The 22,905-nt window shown below is 39.9% G+C and overlaps 1 protein-coding gene across 2 annotated transcripts; it reads left to right on the plus strand.

Annotated features, from left to right (window-relative positions):
* Positions 1-2,643: 2,643 nt before the first annotated feature.
* LOC117442988 (high-affinity choline transporter 1-like) lies at positions 2,644-16,078 on the plus strand. Of its 2 annotated transcripts, XM_034078948.2 has the most exons (7): positions 2,644-2,746; positions 3,054-3,209; positions 13,315-13,463; positions 13,612-13,755; positions 13,832-13,985; positions 14,462-14,679; positions 15,098-16,078. In XM_034078948.2, the coding sequence occupies exons 1-7, from the start codon at positions 2,671-2,673 to the stop codon at positions 15,656-15,658; spliced, it is 1,458 nt and encodes a 485-aa protein (XP_033934839.2). In that variant the 5' UTR covers positions 2,644-2,670; the 3' UTR covers positions 15,659-16,078. The 2 variants fall into 2 exon arrangements, with proteins under 2 accessions (XP_033934839.2, XP_071058630.1); XM_071202529.1 differs by lacking the exon at positions 3,054-3,209 and having other exon boundaries at positions 2,708-2,746.
* Positions 16,079-22,905: the final 6,827 nt, after the last annotated feature.

The raw sequence follows: 22,905 nt of genomic DNA on the forward strand, positions 1-22,905 counted from the left end.
ATTCATAATTTTAACAAGATTGCCAAGATTATGATGGGAGCAGAGAATTCAAAGTTCAGGTTCAGCCTCAATATATTTGGGGAGAATTCAAATGAACCGTCTTTATTTGTAGACAGGCAAGCCCCCTCCTGTGTTCGTAGTGGCGTTTTTATATGTACAAAAGTGGTCGGGCACAAAAAACGTAGATGTCTATATATAAGCTTCTGCAGTGACGTGCAGTGAGGTTCATGGCTGGCGAGGCACTGGCACAGACTCTTCAGGTTTACAAATATTATATGTTGACCTAAATCAAAAAAATAATATTATTTTCAAAAGCTTTTTTGTCTGATGCTTCGATTAATTTTAAACAGACAGTTCAATAAAAGGATACCCAAAAAATGTAATTTTATCATTTAAATATTGAATGGTTCTCTCTTAGTAAGATCCCATTTTCAATAAAATTACGGTCTTACCTTGACTTGAAGATGAAGTCCATTTGCCTATCCTTCTGGACAAAAATCTGTATTACTTTTTTGTAAAAGTCCTCCTTATCTTCTTGTAGTTTCAAAAGTCTATCATAAATCTAATCTAATCAATAGATTTATGATTAGAAAATTATAAAAGTAGGGTAGCCATGTGGATATTATCCGACAGGTAAGGTAAGTTTCCCACAGATCTTATTTTGAGCTATTTTCTAAAATCCCATGGAGAAATATCATTGCTTTTTGTGGAGGGAAGCCATGCGCAACTTACTTCCTGGTTTTAGGACGCGTCTCTCTCCTCCTCTTCACACACCACAGTTTTCGCGGCACATGTACTTACAACCAATCAGCTCTGAATTATGTGAGATGACGTATGGTGGGGATGGCAGCACTATGCCCCTATGGTCATTATTTGTTTGCCAAACACATTAAATAAGACAATACTCTGAGCATGCGCAGTGTAGTTTTTACAGTCACCGTTCAGTTAGACAGTGAGAGGGAGGGCAGGATCGGGTTTTGTCCCACATGGCTCTAAACAGCTCAATAGGCACACACTGTATACACTAATTATAAGAACACAGACTAAAACAGCAATGTACAGACGAATCAGATGATCAACCATGATCTTAAAATATATTTTATATATTTTGTTATTTATTTTTTGCATTTTTTTGTAATCATTATTTGTAATACTTTCTGCTGACACTAGGTGGGGCTGTACCTGCCCCTAATGACCAGTCACCACTGTGTGTTCGGTGAAGCATTATATGCTTACAAATCCAATGCAGGATATAAACACGACTAAACTGCAATGATAGCAAAGCTGTGGCTTGGGTTTTTGGGGTAATAAGGTCCAAATCATGGGCTGACAGCCCAACGATCACTCATTGGCTGACAGCCAATCCAATGACAGCCAATGAGTGACATCTGAGGAAGATGAAAAATCTATATTAAACATTCTTGAGAAAATGCTGCATCTCTTGCATGTATTGACATAGAGGAGCCTTATTGTTTACCTTTTTAATATAATTTTTTGTAATTTTCAATTGCTTGGTTTTTGTGAAATGTAGTGTAACAGATTGATGCATCTCCACAGATCATCTTAAAGGCTTCGGAATCCCCCCCATTGTAGTTAAAAAACTGTCAAAACTAGGGCCATAGTTTCTACTGGAACTACGGTTATATGCCGTGTAAGTACTGGCCATAGTTTACTACTGGAACTACGGTTATATGCCATGTAAGTACTGGCCATAGTTACTACTGTAACTATGGTTCTAAGTCGTGTAAGTACTGGCCATAGTTACTACTGTAACTACGGTTATATGCCGTGTAAGTGCTGGCCATAGATTTATGGGCTCAGAACAGTCTCATAATACACACATGCACACAGAATGATTCACACTTGTATTTCCGGATCCACAGTTGTGTTTTTCAATGCACACACAAATATGTTCCGTTTTATATTCATGTAAATAAAATCCAAATACAGAAACATTTTTACATATGTATTTTTGATCCTCACATATTTGTTTTCCGTTTAAATCCCCTGAACCTGCAAACACAAACAGCTTTCTGTGCACGGATCGCTGTGCATTCGTGTGTGGGTTTTTTCAAAACCCCCTGACGGTCACCCGATTCGTACGTGTAATTTTTTCTATCTATAGCCAATCAGATGTCTCCTAAATTCTAAGCCAATCACATTAGCGTGCCCCCACGAGGGTAGATTTATTGCATTCATGACACTTCATATACGCATTTTGCCTATGTAGCCGTCGTCACGTGGGTCAGAGGTGACCGTGTTGTTATTAGGTACTCAAACTGCGCATGCGTGCGATGGATATATCCAGTGCTAAATCTCCGCCTCTGGCGGTCATCCGGGACTCATAGAACCGTATTTACAGCCGTAACTACTGTATAGATAGATAGATAGATGAAGAGGGATAGATAGATAGATAGAGGGATGGATAGATAGAGAGATAGATAGATAAAGAGAGATTGATAGATAGAAAGGTGGATAGATTAAACACCATATTATGTTCCAAACCACATCAAGGATCATTGATGAGTTTCCTGTTTCCTGTTTTATTTTGAACGTTTTTTTTTAGCTCTGTTGAAATAGCTGCTGTTTGTCCACTACTTGAATTGTTGTGTGTTAATCTCTCCCGTAGCTACCTGGGTCGGAGGAGGCATCATTGTTGGCACAGCTGAGATGGTGTACCTGCCATCAATGGGTCTAACCTGGGCAATCCTGATGCTGTTGGCATACAGCTCAACTTTTATTATTTGTAAGTTTGATATTACATCTGACAGGATAAACACATGTAACCGGATAATATTAAATAGGTAAACAATGTAGATATGTAATATGTAAAACATATTTGGAGAAAATATCACTATTTAATAAAAATCTAATCTATCTTTTCCAAATAGTTGTTACAGATAGAAATAGTTAAAAAAGTATTTAAAGGTATTATACATCTAGGGTTTTCTTTCACACCTCATATTCAGTTTGATTAATGTTTATAGGTGATTTCAAACGCAGCCTAAGATCGTTTCTTTAATGGTGATGTCTTCTGTCCTCCTTATATTAAGGTGGCTTGGTGTTTGTAAAGCCGATGAGAGACAGAAACTGTGTGACGTTGCTGGACCCCTTCAATACCAAGTATGGAAAAGGAATAACTGCTGCACTGTCCCTGGCTTCAATTAGTTTGGATGTTGTCTGGTTGCCCTGCACACTAATTGGTTTAGGTATGGTATATGGATGTTTCTCTCTGTTTGTACACACACACACACACACACACACACACACACACACACACACACACACACACACACACACACACACACACACACACACACACACACACACACACACACACACACACACACACACACACACACACACACACACACACACACACACACACACACACACACACACACACACACACACACACACACACACACACTCACACACACACACACACACACACACACAAACAGGGTTTTAGCGATACCTTGAGCAGAGTCCTGCACGGGTCTGATTTCCCGCCCCATGACGCGCAATACCGAACCCGCCCTGCCACCCACTCCTAGATGACACAAGATCTGAAAACCGACCCGATCCCGCATATCCTATGAGCAGTGAAAACATGCAATTATTAACACACACAGTTGCGTATTTGGCTCTAAAAGCATGGGATGTTGGTTATTTTCTCCATCTAAGACACCAAAAGCTTCCTAGACGTTGGATTTCGTTCTTGAGGAAGAGTTATTGACAAAGCTATCACTTTTTTTGCAGATCACCTGTCGGCAGTGTTGTGCTAGTTACTGAAAACCAGTAACTAGTTACCATTACTAGTTACTTCATTTCAAAAGTAACTCAGTTACTGTACTGATTACTTACACCAAAAAGTAATGCGTTACTGTGAAAAGTAACTTTTTAGTTACTTAAAAAAAGGGCTCCCATTAATGCCCTTATAGCCTTCATTTCAGTACTGTTATTGCATTGGAGAATAATACAATCTGTTGATCAACTTGACATGCATTATATGCAATCTGGATTGCATCGATATTAGCTGGCTTTCCATTTTTGTATATTCTTTCTCCAGGTTGTTGGACAAAGTTTTCCGTCCCATATGCCGTGTGCCGCCCGGACATAGTATCATGCTAACTAGCAATAGCCTGCATGTGTTCTACAACATACCGTGCAATGGCTTTATCGACTTTTCCCTGGCTAGCAGTCCCTTGGTTAAAATCCAGCCGCTGTTGCTTACAGATGTAGCACCCCAGATCAGACTCAAATGGGTGTGTCCCAGTCAAAAGCCCAGCGGATGCCAGTGGCTGGGGGTGTTGCCAAATTGCTAGAGGGTGTTGCACAATTTCCCCATTTGTTCAATTACAGGATTTAACCATGAGATGGCGCTTCATTCACAAAATACAAAAAGACAACCGGGTGTTGTAGAAACATCTATATTTGAGATAAAATAAAGTATATAGTTTGCTTTATGCAGTATATTTCTTGTAATATTGTTGGGGTGTTTTTACACAGTACAGTAGATTGAAGTAAATCAACTTATACATTAAGATAAGATAAGATGGACCTTTATTAATCCCGTGGGGAAATTCAGTAGTTCAAACAGCAACAGGGTGAGAGTGAAAAACAGGACAGCACAGATTCACATAGATTAATACAATCAAAAATAAGATGAACGATAAAAATAATAATAATGAGAAACTATGAAATAAGAAATGAATAAAACTAAAATGTAATTATCATATCATATATTATAATGTATTGTATTATTAAGTAATATCATACATTAACCCCATTATAGCAGATGCCACATTGAATGGATGAACACATGTATGCATCAATAATTACAACAGTAATATTTCTAAACACAAGTTGTAAAAATACTTATATGTATTTAATATTAACCCTTTGGAGTCGACCGTCACGCCGGCGTGATCAGATCACATGACCTGTTCAAGCCGGTGCCGCATAAAAACAACAGTCCGGACAACATTGCCGTGTGTTTCTGTCAAAAGTACTGGCTTGAAACTATATCCCAGTCTTTGTTTAATGCAAAAAGACCCAGTAAACACGGAGATACGATGATATAAAGTTAATACATTTTAAAAGTATGAAAAATGGAAGCACATATTTGAATATCTTCGCCATATTTGATCATTTTACGAAACGGAAAATACTGGAAACTGTAGATCCTGCTCAACAGGATGTATATGTGTATTTCTGTCGAAAGTACTGGCTTGAAACTATATGCCAGTCTTTGTTTCATGCAAAAAGACCCAACAAACACGGACATATGATGATATAAAGTTAATACAGATATATTTCAGAAGTATGAATAATGGAAGCACATATTTTAATATCTTCGCCGAATTTGATCATTTTACGAAATGGAAAATACTGGAAACTGTAGATTCTGCTCAACAGGATGTATTTACCAGGGAGGGGGTGAGGTAATCAGTTAAACGGAGTGATACGAAACGAGACGAAAAGAGACAAAGAGGGACGGTGGGAACCGAAGAGAGACGGCGGGAAATGGAGAGAGACGAAGATAGGCGGCGGGAGACGAAGAGAGGCGGCGGGAGACGAAGAGAGGCGGCGGGAGACGAAGAGAGGTCGCGGGAGACGAAGTTAGGCTGCGGGAGACTGCGATTGAAGTAAAGTGACAGACAAACATTGAGAATTTAGATATAGTTAGATAGATTTAGAGTTTTGAAGATTCAACTATGATGAAGAGAACTCTGAACGTGAGTCAAGCTTTAATCTTGTTTTTTTACATGGAGGAGGAGGAATCTGTGATGTTGCCCTCTGTGTCAGAAACCGCTTTGAAGCGTGGCACAGATACAGACAGAAAAAACTGATTGTTGTACATAATGTGTATATATATATATATATTTGTATTATATTTATAATAACACTTTTGCCTTATCAGAATGAAATCCCATGCTACCTCAATCAAACTTTCACATTATCATAGTGACATCCCACGTATATATTTCCAGCTTTTAAATGGTTTCGTTGTGTATGTTTGTGTTACCTATATGAAAAATAATATCATTTTCAAAATCTGTTTTTACTTTTTTTTTGTGATTTTGGGTCCAAAATGTTCATATAGTAGAAGATCACTACTCTAAACAAAGTCAACAATCCTACATCCATACGAAATAAATATAATTAATTATGATGATTACGTTAAGTCTTGTTCATTGTTTTTCACTTTTATTAAATGTTTGATATTTCCGGTGAAAATGGTGGACATTCAAAATGCAGCATATTTTCACTCTAACACACATATATTCTCCTTTTACATACATACATTTTCACTCTTACACACATATATTCTCCTTTTACATACATTTTCACTCTCACACACATATATATTTACACTCACACATTCATACATTTTGCTCTCATATTATCATATTTCAATGCACACATTCATATATTGTCACTCACACATTCATTCATTTTGTTCTCATATTCATATGATGTAATGCTCATATTTATACATTTTGCTCTCATGCGAAATCTACTAAAACAAAGTATGTCATGGTGGTCAGCTGTTAAACACAAAAGTGTATCTTAAGGGCTGTAAATATAATAAGCCTGTTGTCAATTTTAGACACAGGCTTATTATATTTACAGCCCTTAATAACATTCATTTTCTGGACTCAATGTGTGTCTTGGCCGTTTTCTTTGTTCCTAGCAAACGAGTGCTTTTTGTTTTGAAATCACTTCTGCGAGTTTCGCGGGCCCCCCCCCCTCGCTCCACTGACCATTAGACCATTTAGTAAGGTAAAAAGCAAAAGGGCAAAAACGCCTCTCAGACGCTCTTCCGTTTACTTTTTTAATAAAGAAAAATAAATGGTTCGTTGATACACGGACTCATATAGCCTATATATGTATACTGTAAGGAGAATGTATGTGCGTGAGAGGACCAGTATGAATTACGGCATAGAAATATGCAAACAAAAACCTACAGAGTGGGGGGGGGGGGGGAGAGCTGTGGAATGTGACCCTTCCTCCACACATTCCGATGGCCAATTCGTTTTAAACAAAGAGTTCGAAATACAGGACAGCATAGGCAACATGGGGGGTGGGGGCTGGTGAACGGTCTGGTCAATGTTTGTAAACACAATCCCCAGGATGTGTCCTAGTCAAACCAAAAGAGAAAATGCAGATATCATTCTCTCTCTCGACTCGCTGGTATCTCGAGCTGAGTGCTCATTGGTGTTCATACTGCTCACAGGCTGGGCTGCTGTGTATATCTAGTGTATTCATACTGTACCCCTCCTCACTGTTTATTCATCATTCAACCATTTACACATTCCCTTTTTCCCGTCAAGAGGTTGAAAAAGATTGAGTCCTATGTTTCCAATTGGTTCCCAAATCTGAACATCGACCAGTGGCATAAGATCAGGAGCCGGGTAAATGATAGACTGAGGAGTCCCCGAAAAACAGATCCCGAAATAGCTCGTCCTGGTTTCCGCAGCAGATAGGCCTACAGTATGGTGTCTGTTATGTCAGTTATTTTAAATAAAACGATGAAAACTGAACTTGAAAATTGTTTCCTCTTTTTATTGTATTTATCATTTTCGGGACATGGAGACGTGTGTGATTAAAAAATTATTTGCAGAAATGTAAAGTGGTCTAACTAAGTTCTATTCATATTCTTGACGGGAAGAGCCGTGTAAATTGGTGGCCATATATGCATTTGAAAAGAAATATAAATTACACAGTTATTATACAATAGGCTATAAAAGCACCATCGATAACCATTACCTTTATCCAATTCAAACTTTGGACGGGAAAAAAGGAAGGTGTACATGGTTGGGCTATACTGTAGGCCTACTGTATACATACAAAGGCCATTCAAGCTAGAGTTCTTCTGGAAATGTTCACATCAGGCCAGAGTCCTGCATCGGGTGACCTGCACAAAAGGTGATTCGCAGGTGGTATTTTTTCAAACGCTTTTTTCTGGGTTCGGTTCTGGGTAAAACAAAGATGATGCGGGTCGGGTCGCGGGTGTTGCATAATAAATATATTAAAATAATAATAATTTTGTTTAATGTTTAAATCCTCAGACTTCTCCCCAGCGGGACCGTGCATAATCATAACCTCTGCAGCGCATCAATCTGCTGCTGTGCGCGCCACATTCGAAATGGCTGAGGTGAAGCTCTCTAGCGGAGAATACAGCATTTTCAATAGCACTTCCTCAAGAGCAAAATCCAACGTCTGGGAGGCTTTTGGTGTCATCCTAGATGGAGAAAATAACCAACATCCCACGCTTTGAGACAAATATGCAACTGCATGTGTTAATAATTGCACGTTTTCACTACTCATATATAGGCTAGGCTATGCGGGTCGGGTCGGGTTGCGGAACTAATTGGCAATATGTGCGGGTAGCGGGGCGGGTTCGGTATTGCACGTCGCGGGGCGGGAGCGGGTCTTGAAAATCAGACCCGTGCAGGACTCTGCATCAGGCACCTTCAAGTTAAAGAATACTACAGTAAACAATTGACACAGTAGGCCTAAATTATGCGGATTAAACCACATTTATTTAGTTAAAAATAAACGAAATATGATTTTTTTTGAATGATTAAATGTCATCAGGCACCTTCAAGTTAAACAATCAGGTGCACACTTGAATGTGCCGCCGCCTCCGGACTCGGCTTGACTCGGTTTAAAGAATGCACAAATGTGTTTAATCGTTTATGTCAGATATGTACTAAGTAGCCTAAATACATTTGTTCCTGCTCAAGATTAGATTAAACTTTATTGTTATTGCACATATTGCAGGTACTGAGACAACGAAATGCAGTTTAGCTTCTAACCAGGTGCAACAAGCAGCGAAAAGTAATGTGCACAATACTACAGTACACAATTAACACAGTAAATTATGTGGATTAAACCACATTTATTTCGTTAAAAAGAAACAAAATATGATTTTCTTTGAATGATTAAATGTAGGGTGAATTGCCCTAATGTGGGACATTTTTGCATTTCAGACTTCGGGAATATATTGCGATATGAAGCCGATACAATAAATCAAAATACAGTACCATTCCGAAATCCCCAGTAATATTAGACACTAATAATACAGTAAACTATTAACGCTGTACATATTATTGTTTGCCGTGGGATTAGGGTGATCGTTAGTGAGAGCCGCTGCATTTTCCTCCAGTCGGATGTGATATAAAAACAAAGCGATTATTATTATGTTGTTGTTGTAAACTCACGTGGATTAAATGTAGTGCATTCATTTCAACTCGCGAACATATGATTCATTAAATGATCGCGAGGATCACGATCAAACATCGTTTGTTTGACCCTGGATGCATTTCCTGATCTAAAAACATAGCGATGGTTTTGTACTTACGCCAACGTGAATTAAACATTATTTTGTTAAATAAAAACATGGTGATGTTTAGTAAATGATTACATGTCTCTTATTTAGCACAGAATATGATCATATCCGTGACATATGGATCTTAACAAATATCCGCTATATCAGATACCTGTAGATCAGCTGTTTATTTCACATGAGTTTCAGTGTGGCAGCTTTTCACGGCTCCCCCTGGTGGATCCATGATCCATTGCAGTTGGTTTCATTATAATTAAATGTATTTATCAAGGGGGCGTTTCAAGTCCTGCGGGGGGGTTTTCCATTTCAGCAGCGGCCCACCCCGTGCCGATCACGGACCCGCACGGGTAGGCGTCTGAAACGAAGCGCTACATCTGTATCACTGTCAATTGCATAAAAGGATTTACATGTCACACTTTATCAGAATCAAAATCAGAAACCGGTTTATTTCCAGGTAGCTTTGCACCCAGTCCGCCATGAAAGAGGAAGACGTGTTTTTTGTCAGACAGATCAGCAGTAAACAATCTCCCAAGATGTCGTACAGATTGCTCTGCCACTCGTGGAATCTTCTCCCGATCAGACAAAGAGATTTGTAATTCTTAGCCCCTTAATAATTTGACAAAAATGTAAGACTTGTCCAGTTTGATTTAGATTATGCCCATATGATGAGCTCTTTCAGACTCCTCCGGAGTCTCCAGAGTAGCTTTAGAACCATGGGGCAGTTCTTGTATAATAATAATAATGCATTACATTTTTTTATTAGAGCGCTTTTACAGGTGCTCAAAGCGCTTTACAAGTACACATTACATATATAAGAGTCATTACTGTGGACACAACCCACAGGAGCAAATGCGGGTAAAGTGTCTTGCCCAAGGACACAACGGCCTGACGCAGTGGCAGCCGAGGCGGGAACTAGAGTTCAATCAGGAGAGACGTGATGTATGAAATACATGTTTATTATCGGTCACATTATATAAATGAAACATAATGATGACAGTTTATAACAAGTGAATGAAATGTGTTTTGGCGACTAGGCCCAGGTTTTGTAGGACATCATTCGGGAAGGGAAAGAACCGTTTCCGATGAACCCCCCTGGGTCTAGACCTGGTGGTGGTGATGAGTGGTTAGGTCTGGTTGGAAGGGAGAAGGTTGAGCTTGGCCCTGAGTTGGAAGCAGGAGGCGAAGGGGTGGAGGAGGGTTGCGCGTTGACGCCTGGAAGACAGCTGATAGGAAAGGGGAGAGCATATATAGAGGGTTTAACAGGTGCGATAATTAGGCTTGTGAATGGAGGGAAGTGATATGTTGGCTAAGGAGTGGCGCTCCCTGTCATCCAGTGGAGGGAGCAAGTATTGCCATGACGAGCAATACGGAGTGTTAGGTCTTCCTGTCTGAACTTGCGCTCAGCTTCATTTCACCAACGCCCCTTGATCTGATGATCAACGCTCTAAGTACTGCACCAACACCGCCCTTATACCTTATGTACGCATTTCGGTCCAGGTGATGATGCAGATCTTGCTTTCTCTACCACCTGCATTTTCGCTGTCCACTTGAGTGGTGCCGTGTCAAATTGGGAAGGCCCAATTGGGCCCAAGAGGGATTTTCTTGCTGCTGTTGCCAAGTTGTTCTTCAATATGGTTTTTCAACTCCGACACAGTTTTCACAAGCTTCCCTGTCTTCTTCTCCTCCAGCAGATCTCTGGCATACTTGAAGGGGTCCCAGAACTAGTCTGCTCATGCCCTCCCTTTCCTACCCAATATGTTCTCCTCGACCTTGATTTTAATGGTTTCTGTTTTTCAGTGACATCCAGTTCATTATATACGATTTTACTAACCCAGTGTGCCTTCCTTTATTTTATTATTATTAGTTAATTTTAACACTCCCTTTACTTTTTAAATTAATATTACTGGGGAGAATGTTTTAATTATTTATATTTGTATCATTGCACTTGTGTTTTAACTGCACGGCTTTTACTAATAGAACTGGAGTCACTTTTAAATTGGCCATTTTAGATCCCCCTATCATTTAGGGTGCTTGATGGATTCCATAGGGACAAGCTCCTCACACGCACACACACGTAGATACATCGATACACGTACGCACGCACGTACGTACGTACGTACGTACGTACGCACGCACGCACGCACGCATGCACACACACACACACACACACACACACACACACACACACACACACACACACACACACACACACACACACACACACACACACACACACCACCCTCCAGATCCTGGGACGGGGAGATCTGCTTTTTGGGCATACTCTGCCGCCGTTCCGTGGTCCGGCTCCACTCTGCACTTTTTAACCATACATCTGAGACGGTCTTGTCCTCACGGAGCTTTTATGATGCTTTTAAAAGGGTTTTTATAAGGTTTATGTTTACGGAGGTTTTTAATGTTTTTTAAACACCTATCTACCGAGAGCCAGTGCACCACGCAGGGCTCCGGAGGAGCCCTGCGCTCTTCCCCAACCTAACCTTCCTGTTCTTTGGCTTGCCTCCAACCTAAGCATTATCGTTTCCTGCATCCTTCTTGTTTGGGGAAGTTGTTGTCAAGGCTAGATTTTGAGACCTCTTCTTTCTCAACTAGATGCTTCTACGGTAATTACTTATGGTAAACTATCACCATCACTATGCAGACGACGTACACTATAACATATAGCCAGAGGGATCGAATACAAGCATTTAGAAACTGCATTGTAAAAATAAAATATTGGATAGTCCAGGTTTCTATCAATCTATCAAAGACACTGTTGTTGTTGTTGTTGTTGTTGTTGTTGTTGTTGTTGTTGTTGTTGTTGTTGTTGGGCAGTTCTTCCTCAGAGGCCTGTACTACGAAGCTGGTTCAACCTAACCTGGATATGTTTGAGTTAGCCGGTTGGCCTAATCCAAAACATACGCGCTCTCGCTAAACGGTCCTACGACGTGGGTTATCAAGTGGATCGCTCAAGCCAGCCGTGTCCTATCTAGTTAGGTGCGCGTTCACATGAAAGGGGTGGTATCTGGAGCATTCGACCAATCACAAACATTGAGAAGCGTACTGACAGCGCAGCATCATACTTCCTGAATGAAAAGTGAACTTTAATATTAGACATATGAAGAAGTTAAACTTTAAACATCCATGTCTTAAACACTTGATCAGGATCAAAGCCTCATAGCTGCACCTGCAAGGTGAATACAGCTGGGAACAGAACAAGTGTTTGAATGCGTACATTAACAGGTTTATGATATCACTGCCCCATCTAAGACACGATCTGACTTTCATTACATTTGTCTCGAGTGTTTCGTCAACTTAATGTGTTGCTTAAAATAATACTTCTGCATCCAGTATGTGACACTGTGAGTGTTGCACGGCCAGATACGGCTCAGCTGACTCAGATCAGGAGATATATGATACATTATGAAGTGATATGCCGCAGACTGTACTTAATGTACTCTGATCCGGGTACTTATGTTGTGGCCGATATGTAAGTAAGCTTTCTTACCGCTAATGGTATAATAGTCAGATTGCTCTGAAGATGGAGGTGCTATTCTATTAATGTTCACGTTCACACAGTCGGTGATTTTTGCCGTCCGTCTTTCCTGCAACGGCAGTTTTTCTGCATTTCCTTTCTCCTGTAATATGACTTGATCGCTTTAAACTCCGCACACTGAGCTCTGATTGGTCAGCAGGCGGTACTTTCACTGAGTTGAGCTCTTAGCCTGCAACCTCACCTGCTCCGGAGCAGGGGAGATCTAGCCCGCTAAAAAGAGAACCAGCGTCGTAGGACCAGAAACCCAGAGTTTTGCCTGAAGTTAGCCGCTAAGCTAAAATCCTGCTTCGTAGTACAGGCCTCAGGTCTTCAGCCAATACACCTGGTGTTTGTTATGACCAATCCCTGACCAACACAGTCCTATAACACAGTTTATAACATTGTCCTGATACAATGTGTTTGACAGGAGGAACCATGAGTGTGGTCCTGGATTTTCCCTTCAGTGTGTGCGTATGGATCTCTGCTGCCATCGCCATTATCTACACTCTGCTGGGGGGTCTCTACTCGGTGGCCTACACAGATATTGTACAGCTTATCCTCTTATTCATCAGCTTGGTGAGTTTGCTACTCGCTACTCCCTTTATTGGGACCACATCACCGAACCCACTATGGCAAAATCATAATTAATGTACAACAACTGTCCGTGTCTTCAGGTCTTTAGAAGTTCTGTGTGTTTCTATTTACATATTCTCTCTCCCTGCAGTGGATCTGTGTTCCCTTTGCTCTGATGAACCCCCACGTTTCGGACATTAGTCAGACGCTGATGAACAACACCCTGCACGCTCCCTGGATAGGAGCACCGGGGCTGAAAAAGTCCTGGATACTGATGGACGATTTCCTATTCTTCGTAAGGGAGTGGATAATTACAAACACAATTCACTTTAATAAAAAAACATTAACCAACTTACTGTTTTGACTTTAAGGCCCTGGGGAGTCTGGGATATCAGTGCCTTCATCAGAGGACTTTGTCGGCATCGTCCACATCGACAGCCAAGACCACTTGCTATGTTTCTGCTTTCTTCCTGCCACTTTTTATGATTCCTTCAATACTTGTTGGGGCAGCTGCTGCCTCCACAGGTAACAACTGTTTCTAAATACTGAGGGAACCTGTGAAAACTGATGTCTTTAAGCACCTGTCGTTTTCCTATGGTTTGGTTCTGGATTTCCTGTTCCTGTTTCCCTCCTAGTCCTCCGGGTTTGTTCTAGTGTTGTTTGCTACGTTTCTTCAGTTTTTATATTTTCTACCAGCTTTGAAGTTACTAAAAGCTCGACTTGTGTTTACATTCTTACTGATTGTGGATCCTTACTCTGTCCAAATGGCGAATAACACAGTTTAGAAAACCAAACTAAGAAACACTTATATATTTTAATGGACTGCAGGCTTTTGCAAATGTGCCAGAAAAGAAAATATATTTCAGCAAAATGCAATTTGAAAGTTGGCTTTGTTCAACACCTCGCATGATATATATTCACATTACAGTAGGCTTGTCTCAGAATCTCACAGATAATGTGAGCCTTTTTCAGTCTCTCCTTCTTCTGTGTCCACGCTTTAGACTGGAACATGACTTCGTACGGTTCTCCGTCTCCATATGAACGTGGGGAATCTGCTCTAGTTCTGCCCCTCAGCCTCCAACATCTCACACCGTCCTTCATCTCCATCATCGGTATTGGAGCTGTGGCCGCCGCCGGGATGTCGTCCCTCGACTCCTATTTGCTCTCTGCAGCTTCTGTCTTCACCTCCAGCATTTACAAGAACATCCTGAGGCCCCAGGTGAAGAAAATTAATACTTATGTCGGTGTGGTACTGTCACGTTCACAGGTACAGATCAGAACCCAATAGCACGACTCAGATACAACCAGTGTATAGCAATGTTCAGTTTATTCAGGTCAGGGACAGGCAGGGTCAAAACCAGGAAATCCGTCGGACAGGCAACCAAAACCAGACAGGGAGCAGGCAGGAACTCGTGTCTAACTCGTGACAGGTACATTACAAAGAAAGCTACATGAGAATAGTTGATTGAGTTTAGTTTGTACTTTGCAAAAAAAACTACAGGATAAATATAGAGTGGAACTAAAGAAAACAAGACAATATGAAGAGTCAATGAGATATGAAAGCAATACAATAGTTATTTAAAAAAGGTCTCAATAATGTGCTGTTTATCGGTTCTTCTTCCTCTCTTCTTCTTCAGGCGTCGAACAGGGAGATCCAGTGGGTGATCAGAGCCTCCGTGTTGGTCGTGGGCGTGTTTGGTTCATCGCTTGCCTTCCTGAAAAACAACATCTTATTGTTCTGGTTCATCGGAGCTGAAATCGCCTACGTCATACTCTTCCCTCAACTCGTCTGCGTCCTCTTCTTCAACATCTCCAACAGTTACGGGGCTGTAATGGGTTTGTTGGTGGGAATAATGGTACGGCTGCTCACTGGTGACCCAACACTAGGGATTGCACCAATCCTACACTTCCCAGGATGCACTCTTGAGGACGGTGTTTATGTCCAGTACTCTCCAGTTAAAACCATCTCCATGCTGTCGGCCATTGCTGCCATCTTGTTGTTCTCCTACATCACTTCTGTGCTCTTCAACAAAGGCCATCTTCCTGAGAAGTGGGATGTGTTTAAAGTGAAAACCCAGCACTCATTGCAACCAGACACACCAACAGATGGCGCTACAAAGCATAATGAGAGTGAGCAACTGAATGAAAGCAACTCTCAGACAGAGGCATCAACGCCAATGGCTAGCACAAACTGTTAGCATTCCTGTTTGTATAAGATAAGATAAGGGTGACCTCCTTTTTGTCGAGGAGGGGTTGAACCTAATCCAAAACATGGCAATCAGAAGCACAAATAGGTTTTAGGTTTGGGTTTCGACCTTGCAATGGGGCAGATAGCGGTTTCGGGTGATGATCAATAGAGTGCTAACTCCTGGGACGGCTACAAACATTTAATTTGGGATTTTTTGGTTTAACACTTTTACACAGTGCATGAGGTGCTTGTGTGTGTACATGTAAGGTACAACTGTTATTCCATTGTGATGTAAAACAAACAAGACTCATATGAACATAGAAACCTTTGAAGCAGTCCACACCAAGGACACAATGAGAGACGTTGTTTTATATGTATGCTTTTTTCTTGCTGAATCCATATGCCATAAACGAGATGCGTATAATTATAAATAAAATGTCTGAAAAAGTTTCCAAGTATTTAATTTGCTCTTGAGTTGGAAAAAGGTACGTTGAATTGGTTGCAGGTTGCAGAAGTGGTTTTCAATTAAATCTGGAGAATAACAGCAACAGGAACACAACTACTTCCTTGTTGTTGTTGTTGTTGTTGTTGTTGTTGTTGTTGTTGTTGTTGTTGTTGATGTTGTGAAGGATCATTCCGGAGATGCCGGAAAAAGAAAGTGGCGTCCTGACGTGGATGGACTCGGGATCTGGGTGTTGGAAAAAAGGCTGACTGGTTTGCAAAGATCAACCACCTGCTATCAAACTGGCACCAGCACAAGTGTACCTCCTTTCAGTGGAAAAGGGTTATTAGTAGTCCCTGCCGAGGTGCCCTTGAGCAAGCCCTTAGCAAAAAAATATATAACATCCTATAGAATCTTGTAGAAATCTATAACATAGTCGTATTTGTAAGCCATGCTAAAGAATTCTATAGAAATCTCTAGATCATTCTGTAGAATACTATAAATGTGTACTTTTCTATAAACTTCTATAATTAAAACTATAACAATCTAAAGAATTCTATAGGACAGAACCGACTCATGACATATCTGTAGAAATCTATAGAAATCTATAGGAATTTGTAGAAATCTATAGCATTCAAAGAAAACATGCATGCCATTTTCTCTCTGATGCAACCTATACTAAATTCTATAGAATTCTATAAAACTCGTCTTTAAATTGGAATAGAGAAAATCATAGTAATCTACATCATTTTGTGGAACTGAGCTGCTTTGCAAAAGCTGTATGGGTCCCTTTGAAATCTTTACAACTGTATACTGGATTATGTGCCCAATTACATTATGTAACCTATACATAACCTGGGACGGCTACAAACATTTAATTTGGGATTTTTTGGTTTAACACTTTTACACAGTGCATGAGGTGCTTGTGTGTGTACATGTAAGGTACAACTGTTATTCCATTGTGATGTAAAACAAACAAGACTCATATGAACATAGAAACCTTTGAAGCAGTCCACACCAAGGACACAATGAGAGACGTTGTTTTATATGTATGCTTTTTTCTTGCTGAATCCATATGCCATAAACGAGATGCGTATAATTATAAATAAAATGTCTGAAAAAGTTTCCAAGTATTTAATTTGCTCTTGAGTTGGAAAAAGGTACGTTGAATTGGTTGCAGGTTGCAGAAGTGGTTTTCAATTAAATCTGGAGAATAACAGCAACAGGAACACAACTACTTCCTTGTTGTTGTTGTTGTTGTTGTTGTTGTTGTTGTTGTTGTTGTTGTTGTTGATGTTGTGAAGGATCATTCCGGAGATGCCGGAAAAAGAAAGTGGCGTCCTGACGTGGATGGACTCGGGATCTGGGTGTTGGAAAAAAGGCTGACTGGTTTGCAAAGATCAACCACCTGCTATCAAACTGGCACCAGCACAAGTGTACCTCCTTTCAGTGGAAAAGGGTTATTAGTAGTCCCTGCCGAGGTGCCCTTGAGCAAGCCCTTAGCAAAAAAATATATAACATCCTATAGAATCTTGTAGAAATCTATAACATAGTCGTATTTGTAAGCCATGCTAAAGAATTCTATAGAAATCTCTAGATCATTCTGTAGAATACTATAAATGTGTACTTTTCTATAAACTTCTATAATTAAAACTATAACAATCTAAAGAATTCTATAGGACAGAACCGACTCATGACATATCTGTAGAAATCTATAGAAATCTATAGGAATTTGTAGAAATCTATAGCATTCAAAGAAAACATGCATGCCATTTTCTCTCTGATGCAACCTATACTAAATTCTATAGAATTCTATAAAACTCGTCTTTAAATTGGAATAGAGAAAATCATAGTAATCTACATCATTTTGTGGAACTGAGCTGCTTTGCAAAAGCTGTATGGGTCCCTTTGAAATCTTTACAACTGTATACTGGATTATGTGCCCAATTACATTATGTAACCTATACATAACCATATACAACCATACAACATATTGGAATGGAACTCTAAACTGAATGAATGTCACTGTCCTTGTATTCTGATGTAAATGCTCCAGAATTTCTGTGACTGCATCTGTATGTATACATTGATCACTTATGTTATGTAACTAATTATCTGTTACAACTGGAGATTAAAGCTAAGTGACATAACAATATCTATTGTTAGTGTGAGTCTGTTATAAACAACTCATTGGAGTCTGCAGTACTCTACTCTGTTTTGCAGTCTATTATACACTATAAAAAAAGATCGTAATTTTACAGGAAATAACTGTAATTGTTTATAGTAATTATCATGTTTTTTTAAATAACTTGCAAAATCCTGTAAAATGGCAGATATTAAAGGTGGGGTAGGTAAGTTTCAGAAACCGGCTCGAGATACACTTTTTGTTATATTCCATGGAATGCTCTTAACATCCCGATAGCAATGAATATCTGAAGTGCTTTGACAAAAAATCCATAAAAACATTTCCTCTGTAGAAGCTGTAATACTGTAAAAAGTAGCCAGCCCGGCTAAACGGATTGGATGGCCTACCTGCCTGTCAGCCTTCCATCGGGGCACAAACTTATCTCGTGCCCTCATTGGTCATGTGCGCGTTCGTGTGTGTTGGAGGAGGGGCTCTATAAGGAAGTGGCAGATTTTCTCCGGTTGTGGATTTTCTAGGGCTGTCAAGTTAACGTGTTAATAACGCGCTAACGCAAAAAAAAAAAACGCCACTAATTATTTTAACGGGATTAACGCATGTGTATTTTTTTTCCTCGTCCACCCCGTAGTTTCAGAGCGCATCGAGTTTAAAATACCATCTACCAGCTGATGCTGACAGCCCAGCTCCTGCCGCCCGCTTGTGGCAGACCACACTTCCACGCTCACCGGCAGGCACCGACTGGCCATCGGGAGGACCGGGAGGGTGTGTGTATGTGTGGCCCGAGCGAGAGAGAGACCTTACGTGCATTGTTGTTGTTAGCATCTGGTGCTAGCTAGCTGCGCTAACGGATATAAGGAGCTGTTTAAATGAAAACAGAGGAGCGACATTTCGCCACAACTGCTCCGAGCACTTGACTTTATGCAGGAAGCCAGACAGTGGGACATTGTACGAAAAGTCAGCACACTCAGCAGCACGGATAGTGCAACATGATTGCAGCGTCCAGGTAGCTCCCGTTCGAGCATATGCCTTGAGTTGCACATAGCTCCAACGATCCATCACTCTCTCACACACACACTCACACACACACACACACACACACACACACACACACACACACACACACACACACACACACACACACACACACACACACACACACACACACACACACACACACACACACACACACACACACACACACACACACACACACACACACACCATTTGTATTGTATTATTGTATGAGAGGTTCCAGATTAAATTGAGGCGAATATTTGTAATGTTCAGAGGTTGTTGTGTTTAATATTCACGAGAATATTTGTCATTGTTCAAATGATAATAAAGCATAAAGCATATTTGTCCACTCATATGTTGATAAGAGTATTACAAACTTGAAAAATATTCCTCTAAGGTACATTTAGAACAGATAAAAAATGTGCGATTAATTTGCGATTAATCGCGATTAACTATGGACAATCATGCATCGACTGACAGCCCTAGTATTTTCAAATTCTAGCAATCTCGAGCCGGTTTCTCAAACTTACCTTTAACTATAAATTAACAACCCAAAACATTATTTTCAGTATTTTGACAATAACCACAAATAACGTTTATTTCCTTTTTTTTTTACAGTACATTTACTATATGATATTTACAGTATTTTTGCACTTTCAGAAAATAAATGCAGATGTACGTAAAATAAAAAGTTTTATCTGTAATTAAATATGTAACTCGTAATATAAAAGTGTATTACTATTATAAGACTTTAAGAATTTCTTTGTAATTTTAAGTTAATCATAAAACTGTAAAAAAAAGCGTCAAATAAAAAAAACTTAAAATGTAATTAAAACCTTTTTACATAAATCATTTTCTCAATATTCGATTGAATCCACCACAAGCACAAAATATCCAATGTTGAAACAAAAGTAAATAAATATGTTCTTATTAACATCTACAGTTGACAATATCATTAAAAAAAATTAAAATTATAGAAAGTGGAGACATTTCTGCAGGGAGGACCAAGGTTTAAAACACACACTGTTATTTACTCACCAAGTCACAGTTATCCTTGTTTTATTTATGTTGTTGTTTTTTTCCCCCCATTGGTCAATATACATTAGTTTTACAGTATAATGTATGGTTTTCGGATTCTGGCCGACAGCCAGAACTACGGCACTTGAAATAGAATTCAGCCAAAACACGGCAGACAAGTCAGGCATGTTTGGAATGAGTCCACAACACTCCTGATTGGTTAATGTAAACGTAATCGAAGAAACCTGCCAATGAGAACTGTCCGTGCCTGTCGTTCACATTTGAAACTTCCACGTCAGTTTGAGCGGGTCTCCTCCTGCGAGCTACAGCTGTCTGTATGTCTGCTGCAGGAGTTTATGGATTAATATCGGGATCGTTTTACACGTTAAATATGAGCATCGGGACGTCAACAAAGAACAGAAGACTTGAGATCTGGTGAGTCCTGCAACTGTAATGGAGTTAAATATGTATTTAGATAATCCTTAGTTTGTGAATGTTTTATTTTTTATTTAAGGTTACGTTTCTTCTTCTAGTTAGCTGAGTTTCTTCCCGTTAAGTTGGTATTCATCATTAATAGGTTGTTAAATGTTAAGAAGCCCTGAGATGCTGTTTCTTGCAAGATGTTGCGCCCGAAACCTGGCTTAACAGGTGGCTGCTAACGTTAGCTTACAGCTTATTGCAGTGCTGCTGCGCCACCCTCTCGTCTCCAACACGGGAGAATTACACATAAACATGCAGCGGGGTGTCACAATGTTGTCGCCAAGTTTAATGTAAAGTTTCACAGCTTTCTTATAGCGGAATCTAGTTTGTTAATGTTCAGTAACAGCTAGCATAGCATAAACAGCTAACCGCTAACGTTTGGCTAACTTGCTAGTTAGCTCTGCTCTATATATTACAAGCTAACATGACTAGCTAATGTCACACTGTGTGAACTAAAATACTTTTTGTATTACTACATCATACACGCTAGGTCCAAATCACTGCTAACATTTATTATTTTTGAAAATGTATAGTAAAGAAACACTCAGCCATGCATGAAATAACATAGCAAAAATAATACGGGTAATGTTTGACCCATGTTGTGCCTTAGAAGTGTAGTGATACAAACATGATTTTTATTCAAAAAGTAAGAAAGGGAAAAATACAAATTTGGTGTTGATCCAAAACAGGTTAATTGAGGAATACCTGGAATCCTGAATGGTTAAAGTAATTTATTGCAAAGATATTTACAATTAAAACTAATTCGGGTCACTTTTGACACATGTTGGTTGTATGTTGTGTAACAAAGGGTTAACATGACGGCTGTGATGTTCACTCTTTTGACAGAGCACCAGTGGACAGCGAGGACTATGGAAGAGAAGATGTGATGGCTTTGTGTGAAAAGCTGCTGAAGCCAGCCTGTGTCCCTCATCAGTCTCTCCAGGCAGCACCCAGCTATTCTTCCATCTTGCAGATGAAAAGACTTTGATATGTGAGTAATAACTAACTTGTGTCTAACATAGTATTGCATGTGGTTTAGTAAAGTATTTAAAAATACCCCACATTGTACATGTACAGGAAAATCAGATCTTGTTCAACAAAGATCATAAGACAATTGTTTTGTCTTTGAGGTACAGCCGCAGCAGAGAGTCTGAGTTTGAAGAAAGCACTAACATTTTATTTAGTGTTGTTTAATCAATCAATATTTACTGGTCTTGAATTTCCTCACTGGATTACAAAATGCTCGAATCTTATTGTACAGGGACATTATGCAGATGTAATCACCTGAAGATGAAAATATAGATTCATCGATATGTACCATTTTAAGGAAATAGACAGTTGGTGGTATTGACCAAAGCTCCGCAGCTGTAGCTAGGCGCTGCTAATGAAAACTCAAGTGCTCAATTTGTTGGTTTTTCTTCATTAAGAATTGAGCAAGCATATCTTCCTCTTCGAAATCCCAGTTGTACTTCGCTAACACGTAGTGCCTGGGAGGGTGTGTTTGATTGTTCCCACCCTTACCTCACTTATGGACTAGGTCATGTTAGACAAGCAATCCAGTGGTTAGTTTTAGGGTCACCTCCATTATTTAATTTTTTATTTATTCACTTTAAGAGAAAGAGATTTCAGAAACAAGTCTCACAAGTTTGGCTCGAGGTAAAATTAACAAAAGCTAACTGTTGTTAGACTATGTTCCCCCCTTCTAAACTTATAAAATAATTAATGATAATAACATCCATCATTATGGTTTACTAATAGTTATCACTTCACTTCCTCCTCCAGCACCTGGACACAGCAGGAACCTATGCCAGGATCCTGTTTGTGGACTTCAGCTCTGCCTTCAACACAACCCTCTGGCTGGAGGCTGCGCACCATCACGACAAGAACCTCTCTCCATCAGGACCAGAACCTCTCTCCATCAGGACCAGAACCACTCTCCATCAGGACCAGAACCTCTCTCCATCAGGACCAGAACCTCTCTCCATCATGACCAGAACCTCTCGGCACCTCAACAAGGCCCGCCCCCCCCACTGACACTTTACCTCAGCCACAACGCAGACTCTGCATGGAGATCACAGGATGGTAAATAATGCAATGTTTAAATATTGCTTACTGCCCATATTTTATATTCTATCATTTATCGCATTCTATTTCTTAATAT

The sequence above is a fragment of the Pseudochaenichthys georgianus genome, unplaced genomic scaffold (assembly GCF_902827115.2).
Source record: "Pseudochaenichthys georgianus unplaced genomic scaffold, fPseGeo1.2 scaffold_520_arrow_ctg1, whole genome shotgun sequence".
Lineage (NCBI taxonomy): Eukaryota > Metazoa > Chordata > Actinopteri > Perciformes > Channichthyidae > Pseudochaenichthys > Pseudochaenichthys georgianus.